The 25,723-nt window shown below is 40.5% G+C and overlaps 1 protein-coding gene across 1 annotated transcript in view; it reads right to left on the reverse strand.

Moving 5' to 3' along the window:
- The window catches only part of LOC122556380 (arf-GAP with coiled-coil, ANK repeat and PH domain-containing protein 2-like), a 183,251-nt gene that overhangs the window by 132,798 nt on the left and 24,730 nt on the right, over window positions 1-25,723 (reverse strand). Inside the window, exon 2 of the mRNA XM_043703013.1 lies at window positions 19,912-19,969. Coding sequence (XP_043558948.1) covers window positions 19,912-19,969 — 58 coding nt within the window. The remainder of the gene's footprint in view (window positions 1-19,911; window positions 19,970-25,723) is intronic.

Here is a 25,723-nt window from a genome sequence, read left to right on the forward strand (position 1 = left end):
CAGAAAGTAATGCTGAGGCCAAAAGGTAGCGGTATGAGAGAGTCAAGCAGATCAGGAAGTGCAATAATATCATGGTGAACAAAACAGCTAGAGTCGAGGATAGCTGTGGTTCTGACTGCAACTGCAAGCAAGCTTCCCTGCCAAAGGTGTATGAAGAAGAAGGGTTTGACAGTAGCAACGAGAGAGTGGAAGGCGATTCAAGAAAAGCAAGCAGAGATTACCTTATTGGTATTACGAATTACTGCAGTCTTGAGGGCAGCAGTCAATAGAAGCATGGCGGCTGATTGGTTAGTACCGCTGCTTCAGAGCATCAAGGGCTCAGGTTGGATTCCAGCCCTGTGTCTATCTACAAGTTTGCACATTCTCCTGTGTCTGCGCAGGTACTTCAGTTTCCACCCACATTCCAGGAACGTGGGGGTTACATGGACTAATCATGCCAAATTGCCCATAGTGTCCAAGGATTGCAGGCTCAGTGAATTAGCCATGACAAATGAAAGGTTACAAGATTGGGTGAAGGGCTGAGTCTGGATGGGAGGCTCGACAGAGCATCTCCAGTGTAAGGAATCTAATGACATTGAGGGTGAAGTTACAGGAGAATAGCAGAGCGGTAAACCCAGAAGAGAACAGGAAGAAATGATTGGCTGTTGAAATCATTTGAAATAAAAAAAAATCAATGCAGAGGCTAGGAAGGAAAGCTGTGAAAATAACCGAGAACATCAGAATGATATTCGGAGTGCATCAGAATGTCAAACAGGGATTTAACCTACAGCTTGGGGGCCACATGATACGAAGTGTTAGGAGGGAGGAATAAAAAAGGACCCAAAAGTGCAAAGCAGCAACAAGGAACTATACTGTGGCAGGAAAGAACAGAGTACAACTTTAAACAGTTCTTCAGCAAAAAGGCCCAGAGTAGGAAAGAAAATGCACTTAAGCAGTTGCAACTACTTAGATGAATTAACAGCACAACTGAAATAAGCGAGCACGTATACAAAATAGTCATTGCAGAAGCATAGTTGCAAGATGTGCAAAACATGAACTGCATATTCAAAAGATATTTGACATTTTGGAAAACTATTAAGAAAGGATAAAGGATATTGGACTGCTCAGTAGTACAGCAGAGAGAAACGATCTTAGCTCAAAAAGATGTAGAATCAATTTTAGTCAGATGAGTAGCAAGCGAAGAAAGTCACTGGTGACTGGTAGTCCTTCAGTAGCTAACAGTAGCTAACTGTTGAACAGAGTACACTTCAAGAAATCATGAAAGCGTATATTAAAAGGTACTGCATTAATCATAGCAAAATTTACCTTCAGGTGATTGGATGAATTAAATTGGCAAAGGTAGTCCAGGAGATGAGTTCACAGAGTGTATTCAAGTTAATTTCTTAGAAAAACAATTTTAGAATGAAATCAGTGAACAGGCCAATTTAGACCTGCTAATGTAAAATAAAAACAGGATTAAAATGAATGAGCTCATAGAAAAGGATTCTTTGGGCAAGAGTGGTTGCAGCATGACAGAATTTCATTTTCAGTTTGATAATCAGAAACTTGGGTCTGAAACTAAACTAGTGTCTTAAACTCAATAACACAGTCATGTCTTGCCATTTGCAGGCATGTATTCATGAGAATTCCACAGTTGATTTTTGAAAATTGTGAAAATGGCCGACTACACAAGCTCAATATGCAACTCAAGCACAGTGCACATTTACTCCTGGAAAACCATGGATTAGCAAACACGAGTCACTGTGGCAAACAGATACACAGTAAGTATTGCATAAATGAAGAATGCATTTAAATGGAAGGACTTCACATTTTTCTAATTTTTCAGTAAGACTGACTTGCTATAGTAGACTGCAAAGTTAAAAGGCACAACAGTAGAAAAACAAATCAAGGTAACACCAAAAGACATATTCCACTTCTAAAGAATAATTTGATTTATTGTAGTCACACGTATCTAAATACAGTGAAAAGCAGTACAGGCAGATCATAACAAACAAGGCCACACAGATCACAGGGTGTAGAGAGCAAGACATACAAGCTTACGGTTACACAGGAGGTGCACAAAGCAAGACCAACATCATTTGAAGTTAGAGGAGGTCCATTCAGCAGTTTAATAGCAGGGAAGATGTTCCTGAACCTGTTTGTGCATGTATTCAAACTCTATACTGCTTTTTGCAGCAGAGAATGGCGGGTGCTGGGCAGAAGTGAAGCCAGAGCGCAAAGCTGGTTGGGAAGGTAAGTGATTGTTATTTGAATGGGTGTGTTTTAGACCCCAGGTCCTACAAAGTAGGGCCTCCCTCCCACCCTCTTCCAACCTAAATTAAAAGCCCACAGACTTGCCCCAAAAAGAGGGTCCAAGGAAGTTCCTGTGGATTGAAGTGTGAGGCTTTAGCTCAAGAGTCTTTGACAAGGAGGTTAAGTGAAGTGATTACGCCACAATTGAAAAGGGTGAAGACATGACTGCCAAGCTGGTTCAGTGTGCTACGTGCTTGATGTGATGTGGGAGGTCAACGACTGTGGTGTGTCTGGCTCATATAAGTGTGGAAAGTGCGTGCACGTTCAGCTACTGACAGAGCATATTGCAGCACTGGTGAAAGAACTCGAGGACCTTAGGCTCATCCGAGAGAACGAGATCTTTCTGGACAAGACCTTCAGCGAGGTTATTATACCAATCGTACCAGAAGAGAGCAGACAATGAGGAAGGCAGAGAGGAGACAGGTGCAAGAGACCCCGGGGGAAGTACCTGTCAGGAACAAGTTGAATCTTTTGGAAACAATAGAGACAGATGACACTGCCAGTCCACGAGGCGGCCAGGTCTGTCAATCACAAGTTGGCATGGAGGCAGAGCGGAAGAGTCAGACATCGCACAGAGCCGTGGTAATAGGGGACTCCATAGTAAGAGGAACTGACCGAGGTTTTTGTGGCAGCAGGCGGGACTTAAGGATGGTGCGTTGCCTTCCTGGTGCCAGGGTTAAAGACATCACAGACAGAGTGCAGGAAATCCTCAAGGACGAAGGTGAAGAGCCAGAGGTGGTGGTACATGTCGGCACAAATGATGTCAGGAAGAAGAGTAGGAACATACTACAGTGGGACTTCGGAGAACTAGGAAGAAGGCTGATAGGAAAATGTCCAGGGTGGTTATCTCCAGTTTGTTTCCAGTTCCTCAGGCTGGTGAGGCCAGAAACAGGGAGATAATGGATCTGAACCTGTGGCTGGGGAACAGGTGCAGGAAGTAAGGATTTAAATTCTTGGATCACCGGGGTATGTTTTCTGGTAAGCATAAATTATACAAGAGAGACGGTTTGCACCTTAATAGGTTGGGGACCAGCATTCTGGCAGGCAGGTTTGCAACTGCAACACAGCTATGTTTAAACTAATTACCGGGGGTGGACAAACTGGACGTTGAAGGAGGAAATTGAAGGGAAAGTTAGAACAAGGGAAGTCAAGAAAGACAACTGTATCAATGAAGCAGAAAACTCAAAAAAGGGATCATGCTGTAAGGTTGAGTGAAATAGGATTGATAGGAAGGTGAGGGCAGTAACAAATTAAAAATACTATATATGAATGCACGAAGCATTAGAAATAAGATGGATGAGCTTGAGGCTCTTTTGGAAATTGGCAGATACGATATTGTGAGGATAACAGAGACGTGGCTTCAAGTGGACAGGGCCTGGGAAATGAATATTCAAGGCTACACGTGCTATCGTAAGGACAGACTGACAGGCAGAGGGGGTGGGGTGGCCGTGTTGGTAAGGGATGATACTCAGTCCCTTGCCCAGGGGGACCTAGAGTCAGGGGATGTAGAGTCATTATGGATAGAGCTGAGAAATTCTAAGGGTAAAAAGACCCTCTTGGGAGTTATCTACAGGCCCCCAAACAGTAGTCTGGATGTCGGATGGAAGTTGAATCAGGAGCTGAAACTGGCCTGTCGCAAAGATGTTACTACAGTTGTTATGGGGAATTTCTTTGAGAGGGAGAGGGTACAATTGGAAGTGACAATATTTCTGTTGAATAAAGGGAACTATGGAGCAATGGAGGAGGAGCTGGCCAACATTCAATGGTGCAATACCTTAGCAGGGATGACAGTGGAGGAACAATGGCGGATATTTCTATGTATAATGCAGAAGATGCAGGATCAGTTCATTCCAAAAAGGAAGAAAGATCCTAGGAGGCGGCATGGGTGGCCGTGGCTGACGAGGGAAGTTAAGAAACATATAAAGTTAAAAGAGAAAAAGTATAACATAGCAAAGATAAGTGGGAAAACGGAGGACTGGGAAGGTTTTAAAGTACAACAGAAGATTACTAAGGAGGAAATACGCAGAGAAAAAATGAGGTATGAAGGTAAACTGGCCAAAAATATAAAAGGAGGATAGTAAAAGCTTTTTTAGGTATGTGAAAGGCAAAAAAATGGTTAAGACTAAAATTGGGCCCTTGAAGACAGCAACAGGGGAATATATTACGGGGAACAAAGAAATGGCAGAAGAATTGAATTGGTACTTCAGATCTGTGTTCACTGGGGAAGACACAAGCAATCTCCCTGAGGCAACTGTGGCTGAAGGACCTGAACTGAAGGGAATTTATATTTGCCAGGAATTGGTGTTGGAGAGACTGTTAGGTCTGAAGGTTGATAAGTCCCCGGGGCCTGATGGTCGACATCCCAGGGTACTGAAGGAGGTGGCTCGAGAAATCGTGGATGCGTTGATGAAAATTTTCCAGAGTTCAATAGATTCGGGATCAGTTCCTGTGGATTGGAGGGTGACTAATGTTGTACCACTTTTTAAGAAAGGTGGGAGAGAGAAAGCAGGAAATTATAGACCAGTTAGTCTGACCTCAGTGGTGGGAAAGATGCTGGAGTCTATTGTAAAGGATGAAATTACAACATCTGGATCGTCGTAACAGGATAGGTCAGAGTCAGCATGGATTTATGAAGGGGAAATCATGCTTGACTAATCTTCTGGAATTTTTTGAGGATGTAACTCTGAAAGTGGACAAGAGAGATCCAGTAGATGTAGTGCACCTGGACTTTCAGAAAGCTTTTGCTAAAGTCCCACATAGGAGGTTAGTGAGCAAAATTAGGGCGCATGGTATTGGGGGCAAAGTACTAACTTGGATTGAAAGTTGGTTGGCTGACAGGAAACAAAGAGTAGTGATAAACAGCTCCATTTCGGAATGGCAGGCAGTGACCAGGAGTACCGCAGGGATCAGTGCTAGGACTGCAGCTTTTTACAATATATATTAATGACATAGAAGATAGTATTAGTAATAACATTAGCAAATTTGATGATACTAAACTGGGTGGCAGGGTGAAATGTGAGGAGGATGTTAGGAGATTACAGGGTGACCTGGACAGGTTAGGTGAGTGGTCAGATGCATGGCAGATGCAGTTTAATGTGGATAAATGGATGGTTATCCACTTTGGTGGCAAGAACAGGAAGGCAGATTACCTAAATTGATTCCATTTAGGTAGTAAAGGGGCAGTACAAAGAGATCTGGGTGTTCTTGTGCACCAGTCAGTCAATGAAGATAAGCATGCAGGTACAGCAGGTAGTGAAGGCAGCTAATAGCATGCTGGCCTTCATAATAAGAGGGATTGAGTACAGAAGCAATGAGGTTCTTCTGCAGCTGTACAGGGCCCTGGTGAGACCACATCTGGAGTATTGTGTGCAGTTCTGGTCTCCAAATTTGAGGAAAGACATTCTGGCTATTGAGGGAGTGCAGCATAGGTTCACAAGGTCAATTCCTGGATTGGCGGGACTACCTTACGCTGAAAGACTGGAGCGACTGGCTTGTATACCCTTGAGTTTAGAAGACTAAGAGCGGATCTGATTGAGACATAAGATTATTAAAGGATTGGACACTCTGGAGGCAGGAAACATGTTTCCGTTGATGGGTGAGTGCCGAACCAGAGGACACAGCTTAAAAATACGGGGTAGACCATTTAGGACAGAGATGAGGAGAAACTTCTTCACCCAGAGAGTGGTTGCTGTGTGGAATGCTCTTCCCCAAGGGCAGTGGAGGCCCAGTCTCTGGATTCATTTAAGAAAGAGTTGGATAGAGCTCTCAAGGATAGTGGAATCAAGGGTTCTGGAGATAAGGCAGGAACAGGATACTGATTAAGGATGATCAGCCATGATCATATTGAATGGTGGTGCAGGCTCGAAGGGCAGAATGGCCTACTCCTGCACCTATTGTCTATTCTCTGACCAGAGGTTGGAAGCGAGCATGAAATCGGGGCGGGAGGCCTTTGATGTTGGCAGCCTTTCTGCAGGGTTGTGAGGTTGTCTGTGATGGTCTGGATATCTGTGATGGTCTGGGTATGCACACAATCTTCTGTGGTTTCTTACTGTCCTGGACACACCAGCTTTTCCCTCATCACCTGTGGATTTGTTTTTTCACCAAATTCTATCCCTCAGACAGAAATGGATTTTGAAAGCCAAACTTTGATTTATAAACCAACCCAGCAGCCATTTCCGCTGCTAAACTTGCAGTTTTGACTTTGCTCTTCCACATGAGTTCTCACTGCCTTGTGAACTGAATTTTTGAACTCCTCCAAAGTAACCACCTCAATCAGAGCATCATATGTTTGATCTATTTTCAATGCCCTTATCCACCTATCAAAATTACTTTGCTTTGATCTCTTTCAAACTCCATGTACATTTAATCAGGTTTTTTCCTTAGATTCTTGAAATATTGTTTTATCGGCTTCGGGCATGAGTTCATATGCACTTCAGATGGCTTTCTTTACCTCCTCTGATAATGATGCAAATAGCTCACAAGCTTTACCGATCAACACCACCCACATGGTCACCGGTCATTTCATTTGTTTAGCCACTTTCGGCATCCTTCTTGTTGAAATATTGGACATATTTAACAGATACACAATGATGGATTTGCTTGTCATCACTATCCTCCTCACTAAGCCCACCATCTACCTTCAGCTCTACCGTTTTGAGTCGACTTTTGTCTCTAAATGCCAATCTTTAAAGTTCAAACTCTCTTTCTGCTTTTATTTTGCTAAAGCAATTCTTTCCTTTTCATCTCATTCAAGAGGTTTCATTTCCTAATGAATTTTAGCCATGTCTAAAGATTTCAGATGGCATTTCTAGCAATTGTAAATGTTGAACTATTGCTGCAATTACTTCGCCTTTTCACACGGACAAAGGCAACCCCAACTCCAGCTGGTCTGCCAATTCTAAACGTTTTGCCTTGCTAACTTTCTGTAAAACTCCTGATTGTGATTTCTTCCACTCTCCAGAAACTTTTAATGGCTCCCAGCCACTACTAAACAAGGCAAACCCTGTCAACACCAATTGAATTCAAAAGAAACTAAAACTTACAACTTGCTGACTTTGAGTTCAATAATCCTAAACCTAACCTGGAATTAGAGATTTTGATCCCAAGAAGAATCCCAAATTTGTTTTGGACCAGACCAGTCCCCCTCAATATGGTAAGAAGGTAGCCTAGACCCTAACCTCTTATTTTAAAGGCAAATATAAAGTGCTGTGTTTCAGATGCAATGTGACTGGTCAAACTACTTGACTTTAAGCAAAATATAATTTATTCAAACAATATAGTTAAAATACAACAAAGAAGAACTTAGATAGTTTAACTCTATTAGAAAACTTAACAGAACAAATATAGTAAGTTACTAGTTAATTGTTCCATATAGCAGAATCTCAAAACACACCCCCTTGACCAAAAAGGCAAACTCTGAAGTCAAATTTTCTCACATGCAACACCTGCAGGAGGAAGAGAAACTCCAGCTTCTAGCTGTAACCGGAGGTTGCATGCTGCTGCTTCAAAATTCCAGTTGTTTCACCTGGATCTATAAATGTTAAAAAAAAAAGAACATCCTGTTCTGACAGCTGACTAGACCCATCCAGGCTGCTTCTATTGTTCCAACTGTTAAAAAAAAACAAGGCCACACAAGCTGTTTTTAATTACCATATTGAACAAGATGTAATCTCTCTCAAGAAAGATGAGAAATTACACCTCTTAAAGCCACAGCATTATCACACCCTCATTCTGTACATTCAGCCAGTTATTACATTGTCATACTATATGAGGGATAAAAATAAATTAGTAGCAAAAAAAAAAAGCTCTGAACAAAGCCAGATAAGATCACCATCTCTATCTCTAACTTAAGTTAATGAGCTCCACACAGTCTAGAATGATAGAGTGCTGAGACGAAATATGAGGTACTGTTCCTCCAGCTCGCACTGACTTCATTAGAACTGAGTAGCAGGCCATGGACAGAGGTCACAATAGGAACACTGTGGAGAATTGAACTGATAGGTACAGGGAGTCCAGGTCATGCTCCCAAATAAAGCAGAAGTATCTGCAAAGTGGTTGCTTAGTCTACATCAACTGTAGACGAAATGACATTTAGAAAATCAGGTGCAGTGTTCACAATCAAAAGGTGTACAAGCAAATAACCAAACTAGTAGTCAACCTCATATTTCCACCCATTAACAACTCCCACGTCATTTGTTTTCCACCCCACACTCACAACTTAGCTATGTCCCTTTGTAGATTGCGTCCTCCTCATAACTTTCTCTCCCTTTTTTTAGTAGGTGTATCATCTGGCCATGATTCACCAGGTCCTTTCAGGCAAGTCATTAATATACATGTTAAAATAGTCCCCCGCACTGATCCCTGTATCCCACTCTTACAATCTGCCATCCTGAAAGTGATGCATTGGTCCTAACACTTACTATTTTCCAGAATTATTGAGATGCCTTTTGTCTCTTCAATTGTGAAAATCGATACCAAATACTTGTTCCAAGCATCTGCCATTCATTTGTTTCCTATGGTTAACCCACAGTATCATCCGAGGCCAGCATTCACTAACTTACAGAAGTTCTTGATTTTTGTTTTTGTATTTTGTGCTAGTTTCCCAGACATTTTCGGATTTCTCCCCATAATACTCTAAATATCCTTTTGATTTTTAAAAATTCTGTCTTCTGGTCTACCGTGAACCTTTGATACGATCCTTAACTTCCTTAATTAACTACACTCGTCCATGGAACATCTGGACAACAAAGCCATCTAAGTCAGGCTCCTACCCCAACTACAGCTCTGCCTTTAACACCATAATCCCTACCAGGCTAATCTCAATTACACGATCTAGGTCTTGGCTCCACCCTTTGCAACTGGATCCTCAGCTCCCTCATCCACAGACCACAGTGAAAGATCGACAACAGTACCTCCATGATAATCCTCAACACTGGCACCACTGAAGAATAATGTTCTCAGCCCTCTACTCTACTCCCTGTACACCCACGATTGCTGACGACACCACTGTGGTACACATATCAAACACCAATGAGTAAGAATTCAGGAAGGAGTGTGTGCTTGGTGTCATGGTGTAACGATAACCATCTCTATCTCTCTCAAAGTTGGCAAAACAAAAGAAATGATCATAGACTTCAGGAAGAAAGGAGTACACACTACTATCTACATCAGTGGAGCTGAGATGGAGAAGGTAGAGAATATGAAGTTTCTAACGAGTGACGATAACGGACAATCTGTCCTGAACCTCCCATGTAGATGTGATGGTCATGAAGGCACAATGCCTCCTCCTCAGGAAGCTTTGAAAATTCAGCAAGCCCACAAAAGGATCCTCTCCAACTTTTACAGATGCACCATAGAAAGTCTTCCATCTGCGTGCATAATAGCCAGGTACAAAAGGACATCTCATTTAAGATAGTTTACCAAAGGTTAAAAAAAAGAAAAGCCATGAGGGGGAAAGTGAAGTAAAAAAGCTCAGGTGTTTTCACTGCAATAAAGTCTGCCACAGGAGTAAGTCGCGGTGTTGGTGGTTTAGAAAACGTACTGGCTAAATGAATGGGAGAGAAACAGGAAAAGCCAATGAGTTTTATTTGAAGGGGTAACAGGAAACCATGATGAGGGGGATGCAAAGCTGCATCAGAATGTACTATCTGGTCAAGGGCCGGTTCAGAAGAAAGTACCAGATCTCTTTAAAAGAATTTCCTTACAAGGGTAAGGGTTACTTATATGCCAGGAGGAACAGGTAAAGAAGTTAAGATTTTATGACATATGGGAGCATGTCAATCTCTGATGAGAGATGAGGAGACAGACAATTCAGAAGGGCTATTGTGAGAATAGAAGAATTGGTAATATGTGGAATTCATGGTGAGAACAGAAGTGTCTATTAAGTGAGGTTGCAGAATCCAGTGAAAAATGTGAAATGGTGGTAGCAGTACTAGAGAAACTCTTGGTTCCAGTTTTACAATTTGTCCTTGGTAATGATATAGCTGATCACAGGTGGGAGTGATGCCTATTGCGGTTGAAAAGTCTGTGGGGAAAAAAAAAAATCAAACAACTGAGTTATTATAGGAAGTATATCCTGGAATTTTACCTGACTGTTTGATAACAAGGTCAAAAAGCCACAGTATAAATAAGAGGAGAAATCAAAGAACAAAAAAAGTAGGGTGATTAAAGTTCAATTGTCAGAGATGATGTTTGATCAAGTAATTGAGAGAGAAAAACACTAAACCAATAGGTGGAGGACAAAGTGGATATTTTTAGTTCTGAGAATTACAACAGAAAGAAGGAAAACTAAAGCCATTATATTAAAAAGAATACACAGGAAGAATCTGAGTGTCTCCCAAAATGTTATTATCTTAAAAATGAGTGTTGAGAAGGAAACAGAGACCATACGGCAATATTGTGTCCAGTTTTGGGCCCCACACCTCAGGAAGGACATACTGACACCGGAGCGTGTCCAGCAGAGATTCACACGGATGATCCCTGGAATGGTAGACCTAACATATGATGATCAGCTGAGGATCCTGGGATTGTATACATTAGAGTTTAGAAGGTTGAGGGGAGATCTAATAGAAACTTATCTAATAGAAACTTACAAGATAATGCATGGCTTAGAAAGGATGGACGCTGGGAAGTTGTTTCCGTCAGGCAGGGAAACGAGGACCCGTGGGCAAAGCCTTAGAATTAGAGGGGGTCAAATTAGAACTGAAATGAGGAGACATTTTTTCAGCCAGAAAGTGGTGGGCCTATGGAATTCATTGCCATTGAGCACAATGGAGGCTGAGATGTTGTGTGTCTTCAAGGCAGAGATTGATAAATTCTTGATCTCGCAAGGAATTAAGGGCTACGGGGAAGAGCGCGGGTAAGTGGAATTGAAATGCCCATCAGCCATGATTAAATGTGGAGGGGACCCGATCAGTCAAATGGCCTCACTTCCACTCCTATGTCGTATGGTGTTATCACATATTCAGTAATGTGAGAAAAATCAGCAGAAATTCATCAAGTTGTATTACCAGTGGGACATGGAAAGGCAGTGTTGAACGTAGACCATGCATTACCAGTAGGCCATTTGGGTGTAAGCTAAAATCCAAAAACAAAACAAAAAAAAAATTTTGGACCTGGACTGCATAAGGATGTGGTTGAATTTTGTCAGATATGTCATACATGTCAGGTAATTGGAAAACCTCAGGCAGCGATAAAGCCATTCTTAATACCCATTCCTGCATTTGAGGAACCTTTTACAAAAAGGTCTTGATTGCATAGGACCCTTACCTAAAACAAAAAAAGTGGTAATCAGTATTTGTTGACCACAATGGATGTGTCTACTAAATTTCTAAAGGCCATTCCATTATGCAGTACTAAGGCTAAATAGAATTGTAGTAGAGAGTTCATCCAGTTAAACTAGATATGGACTACCCACAGACATATACAATCAGATCAAGGGTCAAATTTTACATCCATGTCATTCAAGGATGTCATGGATAGTTTCGGACAAAAACAATTCAAATCCACTATGTGCCATCCAGAATCACAGGCAGCATTAGAACAGTGGCATCAAACTTTAAAGATCATTTTGAAGGCTTACAGTCAAGACTATTCAGAGGATTGGTATAAAGGAATTCCATTTGTACTTTTTTGCAATTAGGGATGCATCTAATGTTTTAATCAATTTGAATTAGTTTTGGGGCATGAGGTGTGAGGACCAATTAAATTAATTAAGGAGAAATTGGTGAATCGGAGTTCAGGGACCAGATATTTGGACTTGGTGTCACGTTTTAAGGAAAGATTAAACAGAGCAGGTGAGTTGCTCAACAGCATTTTATGGTAGCACAGCATGTGATGAAACAGGAACTCGACAAGAAATCAAAAATTTTGTAATTTTGCTGGTGGAAATAAAGTGTTGGTGTTACTTCAAGATGTAGGTGAACCTTTAAAAGCAAGGTTTAGTGGACCTTATTAAATCTAAAGGAAGTTGGGTGAGGTGAATTATTTAGTAAGAACACCAGATAAGAAGAAATCTCTGTGTCACGTAATGTGTTCAAAGGGTAATTTAATAGGGAAGGAAAGTAGAAGGCAAATGTGTTACTGGTTACAAAACAAAGTGAAGACCCAAATTCAGATGATTCTGAATTGGACAACGAGGAAGTTCTCAAAAACTAGCATAAGTTATTTAGTTACCTTTCAGAGGGAAATCGAAATGACCTAAAGAAGTTTTACAACCACATGGGGAGAGATGTGGGAACACACTGGGAAGTATTAGACTATTTATGTATGGTGTAGAAGAAAATGTTGTTCCAATTAAGCAATATCCTTATGGGCTAAACTGTCTAAAATGGTGCTATAACCAGATGGTACCCAACGATTGGGTGGACTGTTGCAAAGTCAATGCAGTCACAAAATCAGGACTCCAACCACAATGCTGTGCTTCTTCTCCCAGCTTACAGGCTTAAGCAGGAGACCTCCTCGCGGATACAGGTCGGGTGCCAATCGGAGAAGGCAGAGGATCAACTCCAGCGCTGTCGGGAATCAGCCGATTGTTCGAATATGTCCCAATCTGCAGGTATTTTGGTCGAATACGCTACAGACTTTATCAGCAAGTGTGTGGAGGACTGCATACCGAGGAAGTCAATCCAAGTGTTCCCCAACAGGAAACCCTGGATGAATCAGGACATACAGAACCTGCTAAAAACCAAATATGAGGCCTTCAGATCAGGAGACCCACTCAAATATAAGGAATCTAAGTATGACCTTCGCAGAGCCATTAAGACAGCCAAGGACCAATAATGATCCAAACTAGAGACCCAGACAGATACCCAGCAACTATGGCAAGGACTGAAGGACATCACAAATTCTTAAAAGAGGCAGTGCAAGATAGCAGAGTATGATGACACATCCCTCCCAGATCATCTAAATGCCTTTCGTGCTCACTTTGAGCAGAAATTTGGCAGAGAGGTAACACCTATTCCGACAAGTCCTGACAAACCTATCCTAACAGTCATTGCGTCAGAGGTCAGATCAGTTTTCCTTCATGTGGATCCAAGGAAAGCGATGGGACTAGATGAAGCACAAGGCCGTGAACTCAAAACATGAGCAAATGAACTGGCAGAGGTCTTCTCGGACATCTTCAACCTCTCCCCGCAGCAGGCCACTGTCCCAGCCTGTTTCACGAGAGCCAACATTATCCCTACATGGCATGTCTCAATGACTACCGCACAGTAGCCTTAACTTCAGCAGTCACAAAGTGCTTTGGAAGGCTGGTCATGGCATTAATCAAATTCAGCCTCCCCACTACTCTTGACCCACTCCAATTTGCCTATCAGACCGACAGATCCATGTCAGATGCCATATCACTTGCCCTTCACTCCTCCCTAGAGGACCTTGACACCAAGAACAGCTACATAAGAATCCTACTCATTGGCTACAATCCAGCCTTCAACACTACTATTCCCTCGAGACCAATTACTCAACTTAGTGATCGCAGACTAAGCCCCACTCTCTGCAACTGGATCCTCAGGCCACAATCGGTGAAGACTGGGGACAAAATTTCATCCTCACTAACACTCAACACTGGAGCCTCCTGGGAGTGCGTACTCAGCCCCCTACTGTACTCACTGTATACCCATGACTGCGTCGCAAAATACCAGACTGATGCCATTTATAAGTTCGCGGAAGACACCAAGGTCAGTCGAATCTCGGATGGCGACAAAACAGACTACAGACAGGAGGTGGAAGACCTGGAAAAATGGTGCACTGAGAACAACCTAGGTCTCAAAGCTGACAAAACCAAGGAACTGATTATTGACTTTGGGCGGGATCTTACTCATGCACCCCCTACACATTAACAGCAGAGCTGGAATGAGTGGAGAGTGTCAAGCTCCTGGGAGTGATCATCCACAACAAACAAGCTTTCTTGGACTCCTCATGTGGACCCGTTGGTTACAAAGACCCAACAACAACGTCTCTCCTTCCTCAAGCAGCTGAGGAAATTTGGCATAATGGCAAATTCCCTTGCCAACTTTTATAGGTGCGCCATAGACAGCATTCTGTCTGGATGTATTGGCATGGGTTGGCAAAACTAGATGGCATGGGTTTAAGGGTAGAGAGAAAAATTTTAAAAGGGACCTAAGGGGCAACTTTTTTCATGCAGAGCATGTATGGTGTATGGAATGAGCTGCCAGAGGAAGTAGCGGAAGTTGGTATAATTATTGCATTTAAAAATCATTTGGATGATATGATTAGGAAGGAATATGGGCCAAATGGAACTAAATTTATTTAGGATATCTGGATGACATGGACAAGTTAGACCGAAGGGTCAGTTTCCATGCTGAATATCTCGGACTTCAGGAGACATGCTTGGTGATAAAAGCTGGCTAACAATGAGTTCACAAAAGCCCAAGTCACATTCCTGGACATGGGCAGAGGGCCCCACGGGATGTGAAAGTGAGAAAAGGTTATTGGGGAAGGTTCCCATGTCAAAGATGAGGAGGGCAGTACTAGAATTCCTGGGATTGGGTGGGTTTTATTGGTTGTTAGCACCAAACTTTAGCATTGTGGATGCTCCACCGATTTAAATAAATCAAATCAATGCAGAAAATTTCAGTGGGCGGGGGACTGTCAGAAGGCATTTGACAGTTTGAAAGCTGTGTTAACCACTGCCCAAAATGTTAGCGACACCTAATTATACCAAGCCATCCAAGGTGGCTATTGTTGCAAGTGACGTGGGTGTCAGTGCTGTACTCTTGCAAGATGATGGAAAAACAATTGGGTATTTTTCTGAGAAAACTAAATGATCACCAACAGCAGTATCCCACAACTGAGAAGGAAACCTCAAGCTTGGTGTTGGCATCACAACATTTATATTGTTAATAGTGCATCTGAGAAGTGTTTAAGTCGATCAATCATAACCCCTTAATTTTTGGAGGAAATTTAAAGAAAGATTCCAGACTGTTGTTTCAATGGAGCTTATTATTGCATCCATTCAATTTGAAAATTTTACACGTCAAGACAAGAGAACGTAATTGTTGACTCATTATCATGACTTTGGTGAAGATAGATGGAAAAGCATTCGGTGGCAGGAATTAAATGGACCAAAACAGAACGTAGTAGTGAATGATTCTGAGCATGCAAACAATGTACTGTTGTGTATGAATAACGCAAGAAATCCTTGTGCTTTTAACCCTCGGTTTTTAAAAAAAAAATCCTTGTGTTTCTTGCCCTCAGTTTTTGAAAATCCTGGTGCTTTTTTCCCTCACTGCTTTGTTTAAAATCCTTGTGCTTTTTACCCTCACTTTTTAAAAAATGTTTGTGCTTTTTACCTTTTTAAAAAAATCCTTGTGCTTTTTACCTTTGGTTCTTTTAAAATCCTTGTGATATTTTGCCCTCAGTATTTTTTTAAAAAATCCTTGTGCTTTTTGCCCTGAGTTTTTTTTTTAAATCCTTGTGCTTTTTACTGGCACTTTTTTAAAAAATCGTTGTGCTTTTTAACCTTTATTGAAAAATTCTTATGCTTTTTACCGTCACTGTTGTTTTGAATCTTGTGATTTTACCCTCACTTTTTTTAAATTCCTTGTGCTTTTTGCCCTCACTTTAAAAATTCCTGGTGCTTTTTACCCATTTTTTTGAAAAATCCTTTGCTATTTACCCTCTGTTTTTAAATCACTGTGCTTTTTACCCTCTTTTTTGAAAATCCTTGTACTTTTTGCCCTCACTGTTCTTTTGAAAATCCTGGTGTCTTTTATCCTCACTGCTTTGTTTAACATCCTTGTGCTTTTTACCCACGGTTCTTTTAAAGTCCAATGTTTTTTACCCACACTGTTTATTTCAATCCTTGTGCTTGTAACCCTCACGTTTTAAAAAATCCTTGTGCTTTTTACCCACGGTTCTTTTTAAAATCCTTGTGCTTTTTGCCCTCCCTGTTATTTTTTAAATCCTGGTGTTTATTTATCCTCACTGCTTTGTTTAAAATCCTTGTGCTTTTTGCCCTCTCAATCCTTGTGCTTGTAACCCTCACGTTTTAAAAAATCCTTGTGCTTTTTACCCACGGTTCTTTTTAAAATCCTTGCGCTTTTTGCCCTCCCTGTTTTGTTTTTAAAATCGTAGTGTTTTTTACCCACATTGTTTATTTAAATCCTTGCGCTTTTTACCCTCTGTTTTCAAAAAAAAAATCCTTGTGCTTTTTACCCTTTTTTTGAAAAATCCTTGTGCTCTTTGCCCTCACGGTTTTTAAAATCCTTGTTCATTTTACCCTTTTTTACCCTCTGTTCTTTTAAAATCCTTCTGCTTTTTACCCTCAGTAGTTTTTAAAATCCTTATGGGTTTTACCCTCACTTTTTTTGAAACATCCTTGTGCTTTTTCCCCCACGGTTCTTTTTAAAATCCTTGTGCTTTTTAACTTTTTTGAAAAATCTTTATGCTTTTTACCCTCACTGTTGTTTTAAATCTTGTGTTTTCCCCCTGTTTTTTTAGAATCCTTGTACTTTCTACCCTGTTTTTATTTAACATCCTTGTGCTTTTTACCCTCACTGTTTTTTTTTTAAATCCTGCAAAGAAGATTGATGAGGGCAGAGCAGTAGATGCGATCTATATGGACTTCAGTAAGGCGTTCGACAAGGTTCCCCATGGGAGACTGGTTAGCAAGGTTAGATCTCATGGAATACAGGGAGAGCTAGCCATTTGGATACAGAACTGGCTCAAAAGGTAGAAGACAGAGGGTGGTGGTGGAGGGTTGTTTTTCAGACTGGAGACCTGTGACCAGTGGAGTGCCACAAGGATAGGTGCTGGGCCCTCTACTTCTTGTCATTTACAGAAATGATTTGGATGCGAGCATAAGAGGTACAGTCAGTAAGTTTGCAGATGACACCAAAACTAGAGGTGTAGTGGACAGCAGAGGGTTACCTCAGATTACAACAGGATCTGGACCAGTCACATTGCAACTGAAACAACACTTACATTGATCGTTAAAAGTAGTTGTAGTTTTGGTCTAAGCTAAGACTTAACATATAACAAAGGGGTCTGGTCCATAACATGAGGCAGGAAAATACAGTACAAGCTCAAAGAATAACTCTGGGAAAGAACATGCCCCAGAAAAAGATCACAAATTATTGAAAAGGAATTCAAAGACATGGTCATAAACTGGTTTCAATCAGAATTTACAATTAAAAGCTCAGATTTCTGGGGGTTTCAAGTAATTGGATTGGAAACCAAGAAGAATGGATTCAGAGTAGCATCAACGTAAATCCAAAAACTGTTAGCAAACTGCAGTTAGTAAAAATAGGGCCTAACGTAAGACCATACAACACAGGAACAGAAGTAGGCCATTCAACCCATTCAATCTGCTCCGTATTGAAATCATGGCATTTCTATAAAACTCTTGATTCCCTTACGATTAAGATTTTGTCTATCTCAGCCTTGAATAACATAAATGACCCAGACTACTCTCCAAGAGATGATGTTCTTTGTTGTCTCTGTCTTAAATGTGCAATCCCTCAGTCTGAGATTTTAGGACCAGCGGACATATTCACCCACGTTTGGAGAAAGACAACCTTTCCATAGCTAACCTATCAACTCCTTCAGGAATCCTGTATATTTCAGTAATTATGCCTCTTATTTTTCTCTATTCCAAAGGAGTACAGGCACAACCTATCCTTATTAAGACAGTCCCTCCATACCAACCTTCTCTGGACTGCCACCAATGCCAGTACTTTGTGTCATCCACAAACCTGGCTATAGTATATTCACTTTCCTCATCAAATGCATGATAAATATTCTTCATATACAATTGCAGCCCCAGCGTTGAGTCCTCTGACCCACGAAGAGTTACAGGGTGCCATCTGGGGAAAACACTCCCCTCCCCTTATATCAACTGTCTATTAGTTAGCCAATCCTTTCTCCAAGTTAATATACTGCCTCCACCAATGGGCTCTTATTCAGCAACATCATGTGCAGTACCTCAAAAAGTTTGAAGTGGGATTGGCTGGGCAGCCAAACAAAGTCAAATACCATTTTTCAGATTTTCCAGTTGAGTCAGACTATGAAAAATGCATATATTACTTGGAAACAAAAAAAAATTAAAATTGGAGCACTGTTTTAAAATTTCCATAATTGGGAGATGTCAATAAGAATATCCTGTTGGGTATTGTAATTAAACAAAAATGCACAAATTTAAAAAGACAAGGACAACATTGGAGTTTTAAAACAGATGCTGGAGAACAGAGAATTCTTCAAAGTGAAAATGAGTGAACAGCAGTAGTCAGCTTTTTGACATCTTTCAGAAGAAAGGAGCAAGTTCTAAGGAACTGCTAGAAAGTTTAGCAAAAGGATGTTTTGAACTGTAATGCACACGAAGAAAAAGCAAAAAAAGAGTATGATGTGTTGTTACTTTGTATTTTGTGTTTTCATCATTATTTGTATATATCTTGATTCAAATAGAAAAGATAGAAGCTACTATCATCTGGTAGGATCTGGAAGGGATGTCTGAAACCAAATGGAGCTAGAGAACAAGTGATGAATATATTAAAGGGTTAGTTGAATGAGAACTGGGTGCAAAAATATGGTAAGCAAGTAATTGTGGTTGGAGTTTGTGGTATATGAACTAGAAATAAAATTCCTACCAAAGTAGATAACTGGACTTTGATATTTAACACAGAATGCATCATGAATGTTGTCGGTGCTATCGGGATGTTGCCGGAGGTCTGATTTAGTGAAAGTAACTATGTCTGCTGCTTGCAGGACAGCTCTCCCAATTTCAGCAGAAGCTCATAAATGTTAGGAGTGTCAATAGGGTTAGGGGTGTCATGATCATTTCTGACGCCTCGGTCGATGTCACATGGTCTGCCTGCCTGGTTTAATTCCTTTTGACTTCAGACAAAAGAAAAAGTCTGATACTACTGTCTGGTTTGCAAGACCATCTCAGGAGGCCAGTCAAGAGTCAACCACATTGCTGTTACTCACACTTATCACACATAAGCCAGTCCAGGGAAGGACTACAGATTTCCTTCCCTGAAGGGCAACAGTGAAAATATTTTTACAATAATCAATGACTTTATGGTCACAATTACTGAAGCTAGCTTTTTAATCCACATTTATGATTTGACTTCAAAAAGTTCAAAGCTACCATGGTAGAATGTGAACCACTCTCCCCAGAGCATTAGCTCAGTGATGTAACCACTATATCAGTCTTCCCACCTCACATTATTGGTTGTACATATTCACAATCAAAGGCAAATTATTTCAAAGGCCATCATAATTTTGTAAGATTAAAATACTTAACTGGACAATCTACACTTATCTTTAGAAATTCTTAACAGTCTTCAAGAAGATATGGTTCTGAATGTGTATATATTGACATTTTAGCATGATATATACATCCTGTTAAATATTTCTTGCTGAGAGCAAAGGATCTTTGGCTCATTATTTCTGAGACCTTGTTGGCATTACTGTGGCACAATGTCCCAACACTTACTGCAAGGAAATTTGCACGTAACTACACCAGTTTCTTACTTAGATATTATCATTTCCTCAATTATTTACCAATGCAAGGTAACATTGGTGTCACAAGTACCAAAGGTGATGGCAAATGATCCATAAAAAGATGTAACACTGTCACTTAAGTGTGACGATACACACCTTGTCTAGTTTTGACTCCAATTCAGCAAAATCCCCTTCAACATCTTCTAATCCAGCTCTGCAAAGGAAAGAACATAATTAGACTATTGTTGTCATTTTGCTTTGCTAATAGGCCAAATTGCCTCCTTCGTCATTAATACTATTATATAATGCTCACCAATTTTTAATCCTGCTATAAAATTGGTTACCATATTCCCAAACAATGGTTAGATGCATGATGTTCTCAAAGCATGCACCTGCCATAAATTACACTAATCAGCCAAAGAAAGAGCTTCCAACCAACCTTAACAATGATGTCAAAAGAAAATGTACTTGATAATACATATTAGTCTACTCACGAATACTGTCATTATCATTACTGGCCACTACTAAAAGGACGCAGAAACAAAGACAAGGTTTTGATGCACAAACTCAATTGACTGAACAGCAAAGAAGAAAAAAAATAAAATGACAAATCTAAGGTACACATATTGCTAGTCCAATCAATCAGCTTTTTAGACTCAGCTTGAAAATTTACAATATGGAACTGGTGATAAAAAACATTGCTGGGAAGTCAATTTGCAGCTGTTCAGGATATTGGTCAGACCACTGGTGGAATACTGTGTGCAATTCTGATCTCCTATCGGAAGCATGTTGTGAAACTTGAAAGGGTTCAGAAAAGATTTACAAGGATGCTGCCAGGGTTGGAGGAGTGAGCTATAAAGAGGAGGTTGAATAGGCTGGGCTGTTTTCCCTGGAGTGTCAGAGGCTGAGGGGTAACCTTAGAGGTTTATAAAATCACGAGGGGCATGGATAGGGTAAATAAACAAAGTCTCTTCCCTGGGTTGGGGGAGTCCAGAACTATGTGGCAACTTTTTCATGCAGTGTGGAACTTGTATGGAATGAGCTGCCAGAAGTAGTGGTGGAGGCTAGTACAATTGCAACATTTAAAAGGCGTCTGGATGGATGTATGAATAGGAAGGATTTAGAGGGATTTGGGCCAGGCGCCGGCAAGTGGCACTAGATTGGGTTGGGATGTCTGGTCGGCATGGACACATTGGACCAAAAGATCTGTTGTTTCCATGCTGTACATCTCTATGACTCTATCTACCAACATAGGAGGCTGCCATTTAGCCCATTGTGTCTTCTCCATCATTCATGGCACACTATCCATACAAGACGCTGTCTGGGCTGGAGGGTTTCAGCTGTGAGCAAAGTTCACACTTCCTTTCTTAGATTACTTAAGATTGCAGGTAGCACCTGATGGAGATGTACAAGGTTATGAAGAAAATGGACGAGGTGGATAGAAAGCCCATTTACCATTAGAAGAGGGTTCAATAACCCAAGGGCATAAATTTAAGCTAGGAGATAAAAGGCTAAGAGCAGAGTTGAGGAAAAATGTTTTTCCACTGGGGAAAAAAAATCACTATCCAAAAAACAAAGGGCAGTTCAACCAGCAGTTAATTTAAAGCAGTATTTAGATATTCACTTGCATTGCCAGTCTCCAGAGCTATGGACCATAAGCTAGAAAATGGAATTAGTATAGTCAGATCTTTGAATTGTGCAGACAAATGAGCCACACAGCCTCCTTTTGTGTTGCAAATATTGAGGAGATCCAAAACAATTACAATATTTAAAAGGCATTTGGATGAGTACACGAATTGGAAGTGTTTAACAGGAATATGAACCAAATGCTAGCAAATGGGACTAGATTAGAATATCTGGTCGGCACGGACAAGCTGGACCAAAAAAGGGTCTATTTCTGTGCTGTATCTCTCTGATCAAGTAGCTCTGCCAATCTTTTGCACTAACATCCACATTTATCAATACTTGTAATATCCAGCAATCTACAGACCTCTTCCTTGAAGACACACAATAACATAATCTCTTTAATCCTCAGAAGTAGATAATTCCCAATATTTACAACACCCACCCCCCCCCCCCCAACCCAATGAAGAAATTACTCTATATCTCAGTAGAGTACTAAGTAGTCTGTTATTCTAATATTGATCCATCTGGTTCTGGAGTCAAGTCAGACAGGGGAAGCCTCTCTATCCTCCAACTTCCCTATCAAGCCTTAAGAATTTATGTTTCAATAAGATCACCTCTCATTCTTCTAATCTAAAACTTAAGAGCAGGGTTTCCCAAATTGTAGGTTTCAACCCCCAGTGTAAAAAGATTCTGCAGTCACAAGATCCAAGGTAGCAATGGAGTTCAGAAGAAGGAGTGTAAAGAGCTGATTAGCCCCTTAAATCCACTCTTAAAGTGTTTGGCACAGTCCAGTGGACAGATTAGATCACTTAGTGTGGAAACAGGCCCTTCGGCCCAACAAGTCCACACAACAACCCACCCAGACCCATTCTCCTAACTCTACGGGCAATTTAGCATGGCCAATTCATCTAACCTGCACATTTTTGGACTGTGGGAGGAAACCAGAGCACCCGGAGGAAACCCACGCAGACACAGGGAGAATGTGCAGATCTTTGAAAGCTATCCCTGCTCCAAAAGTGGCCCATGAAAAAATGTAATTTTTTAAAAATAAAGACGCTGAAGTTTAAACACTTCCCACCATGCTCCACCTAACTACCACACTCCACCCACTTGTTCAAATGCATGTAGTTATTTGACATTCCTTATCATCAGGTGGAGAGAATCCAATTAGTGTGAAACTAACATGTTATATTGTGGATCTGAAAAGCCAAATTTGCGCTCCCAGCTGAAGATGAATGTTAATACTTCAACATTTCCTTTTGCACTCTCATACTGGATGCTTCCATCATTGGCAAAAGAATATTTTGCAAAAATCATATCTCTAGCCTCAAAAATCTTGTTATTGGATATTGCAAAATCAAAATAGTTAAAAATCCCTGCAGGTTAGGAATAATTATGTTGCCATGGAGACAGTTAGAAAATACAGAGATGCTATTTTGGCCCATACAAATCTGAGTCAGATGGCATTTATTTTCTCTCTCTCTCAACTGTAACTGGAATATTAAATCAAAGTAAATACCAAACCACACAGAGATTATCCATATAATAGGAAAACCGAGACTAGTACGAACTGATGGTGACATCAGCTAGTGGCTGATGACTTAATATTGCCCCAAAACAAAGAATACAGTCAGAACTGGGATAAAATAGTTGCATTGAGGAGCTCTTAAATAAAGAAGGTTATAAATAGCACCCGAAAAAAAAAAGTCATACTCTGGATAGAACATATTGTATCACAAATGAAATGTATATCTTCTAATTGGGTGTTTACATGCTAAAACTAAAATCAAAATAACCCCAGAGCCTTAATATAGTGAAACACTGCCATCATAGCGACTTCTTGAGTGAAAAACAGTGATCTGCTCTCATGCTGGAAACTTTGGCAATTTACCTTTGTCAAACATTTAAGCAGTGACAAAGGTCATTGCCCTGAACTCTGTTTCTAACATTTCCAATTCATTTTACATTTAAAACCATAGCAAACAGTTTGCTTCAAACGTTTTGCCAGCTTAGCCATTTTAGTCAACATTATTCAATTATCATTTTGTTATAGCTCTTTGGTACTATTTCATTGACAAAGCATTATTAAACAAAATACTTTTCACAACCCTCCTAATGCCAGATGTCACTGATGCAAAGGGTTGCACAATTCAAGAGGCCAACAGAAATCTAATCTGTTTTCTCTCAATGCGGTAGTATATTACACAAGTAACTTTTCAACAAGAGCAAAAGTATCAAGGCATAAAGCATACATGGAAGTATTTTGAAATATCAGCAATATGTAATCATTAATCCCAATATTAATCATGACAATAAATAGGGTGTAGGTTTGCTCACTGAGCTGTAGGTTTGATATCCAGACGTTTCATTACTTGGCTAGGTAACATGATCAGTGGGGACCTCCAAGAGAAGCGAAGCTGTTGTCTCCTGCTTTCTATATCTTTCTCCTGGATGGGGTTCCTGGGGTTTGTGGTGATGTCATTTCCTGTTCGTTTTCTGAGGGGTTGATTGATGGCATCTAGATCTATGTGTTTGTTTATGGCGTTTGTGGTTGGAGTGCCAGGCCTCTAGGAATTCTCTGGCATGTCTATGCTTAGCCTGTCCCAGGATAGATGTGTTGTCCCAGTCGAAATGGTGGTTGTTTTCATTCGCGTGTAGCCCTACACGCTAAGCAAAGACATGTCAGAGAATTCCTAGAGGCCTAGCACTCCAACCACAAACGCCATAAACAAACACATAGATCTAGATACCATGTATCAACCCCTCAGAAAACAAACAGAAAATGACATCACCACAAACCCCAGGAACCCCATCCAGGAGAAAGATACAAATAGAAAGCAGGAGACAACAGCTTCGCTTCACTTGAGGTCGCCACTGATGATGTTACCTAGCCAGGTAATGAAACGTCTGGATATCAAACCTACAGCTCAGCGAACAAACCTACACCCTAAACCTCAACTTGAGCTACAAACCTTCACAAACCTTGCATGACAATAAATAAAAGCTATTCTCTTCATTATACTTCAGAATCAAAGTTCAAATTTGCAAAAAAAATGTCATTGGCAACATTTTGTTCAGCTCCTACACTTGTGCTTTCAGCATATTTGCAATTTTGTATTGTATCACTATGCATAAGTAATTTTGCCTCGTCAGTTGGGATAATAGTCAGTCAATGCTGTTAGTTAGGGATTAAAAAGATTCTAATTTTTAAATATTCTAATTAGTTTACTCACCTCTTGCCATTAATGCTTTCCCCTCAACCAACTCCACATTAACTGTAATCATGTTGCCATTTGTGGGTCAATGGGTTGTGCAATATATAGCAAATTTTTTTTTAAATTTCAAAGAAATTAATTATGCAAAAGAACTTTCAGTTGTTTCCATGTGTCACAACACTATACAAATGCCAAATATTAGTTTTTTTCTTAAATAATAACTTCATTTAGAATACCAACAAATGCAATAGCTGCACTATCTTGGTGAAACTACAGTATTCAATAACTCATTAAAAGTGGACATTTTTCAAGTGCAATCCAGCAACACAGGTTCAATTCCCCCACCTGCTGAGGTGCCATGAAGTTCCCATTTCTCAACTTCACCCCTTGCCTGAGGCATGGTGATCCTCCGTGTTAACTCACCGGCAGTTGTCTCTCCAACGACAGAACAGCCCTCTGATCCTCTGGGACTATAATGACTAACATGAGGACCTTGATAACAAATACAGTTGGTTCTGCTATAGTGCGATTTCTTCAACGCCAATTGGCTTTAACACGACTGAAGAATTTAGACTGTTTTGTAGAACATGAACTTTCCTTATCTATATTTGCTGTAATGCAATTCCGGCCCCATTAGTTCAAATGGGGTGGCTACTGCTCGACTTTCTTATGAGAGATCACACAAGTACGGAACTATCATGTCATATCAAAACATATTCTACACCTTTCATCAGATAGAGATTAAAGGAATAAACAGAAAAAAATTAAATTAGATATATGTTAATTAAAAGCACTAAATGGCATGCTCACAATATTTAGAAGGGTCACGCTTCTCAAAATCAAGTAAATAACAGGACATGTAGGCCATTCAACCAGCAAGGATATATGTTTCTCCTGCACTAAATCTTGGCATAAAATTGATCCATGAAACAGTAACACATTCCTACCAGAAGATATTGGAGTAGAAGTAGTCATTTGGTCCATACAGTCTGTTCTGCCATTTGATCATGGCTTATATGGTTCTCAAACCCATGCTCCTGCCTGCTCCCCATAATCCTGGAAAATAGGTGGCCCCTCTGTCTTAAATACACTTGATAACTTGGTATCCACCGCCTTCTACAGCAGTA

This window comes from Chiloscyllium plagiosum, chromosome 13 (assembly GCF_004010195.1).
Source record: "Chiloscyllium plagiosum isolate BGI_BamShark_2017 chromosome 13, ASM401019v2, whole genome shotgun sequence".
NCBI classification, from domain to species: domain Eukaryota; kingdom Metazoa; phylum Chordata; class Chondrichthyes; order Orectolobiformes; family Hemiscylliidae; genus Chiloscyllium; species Chiloscyllium plagiosum.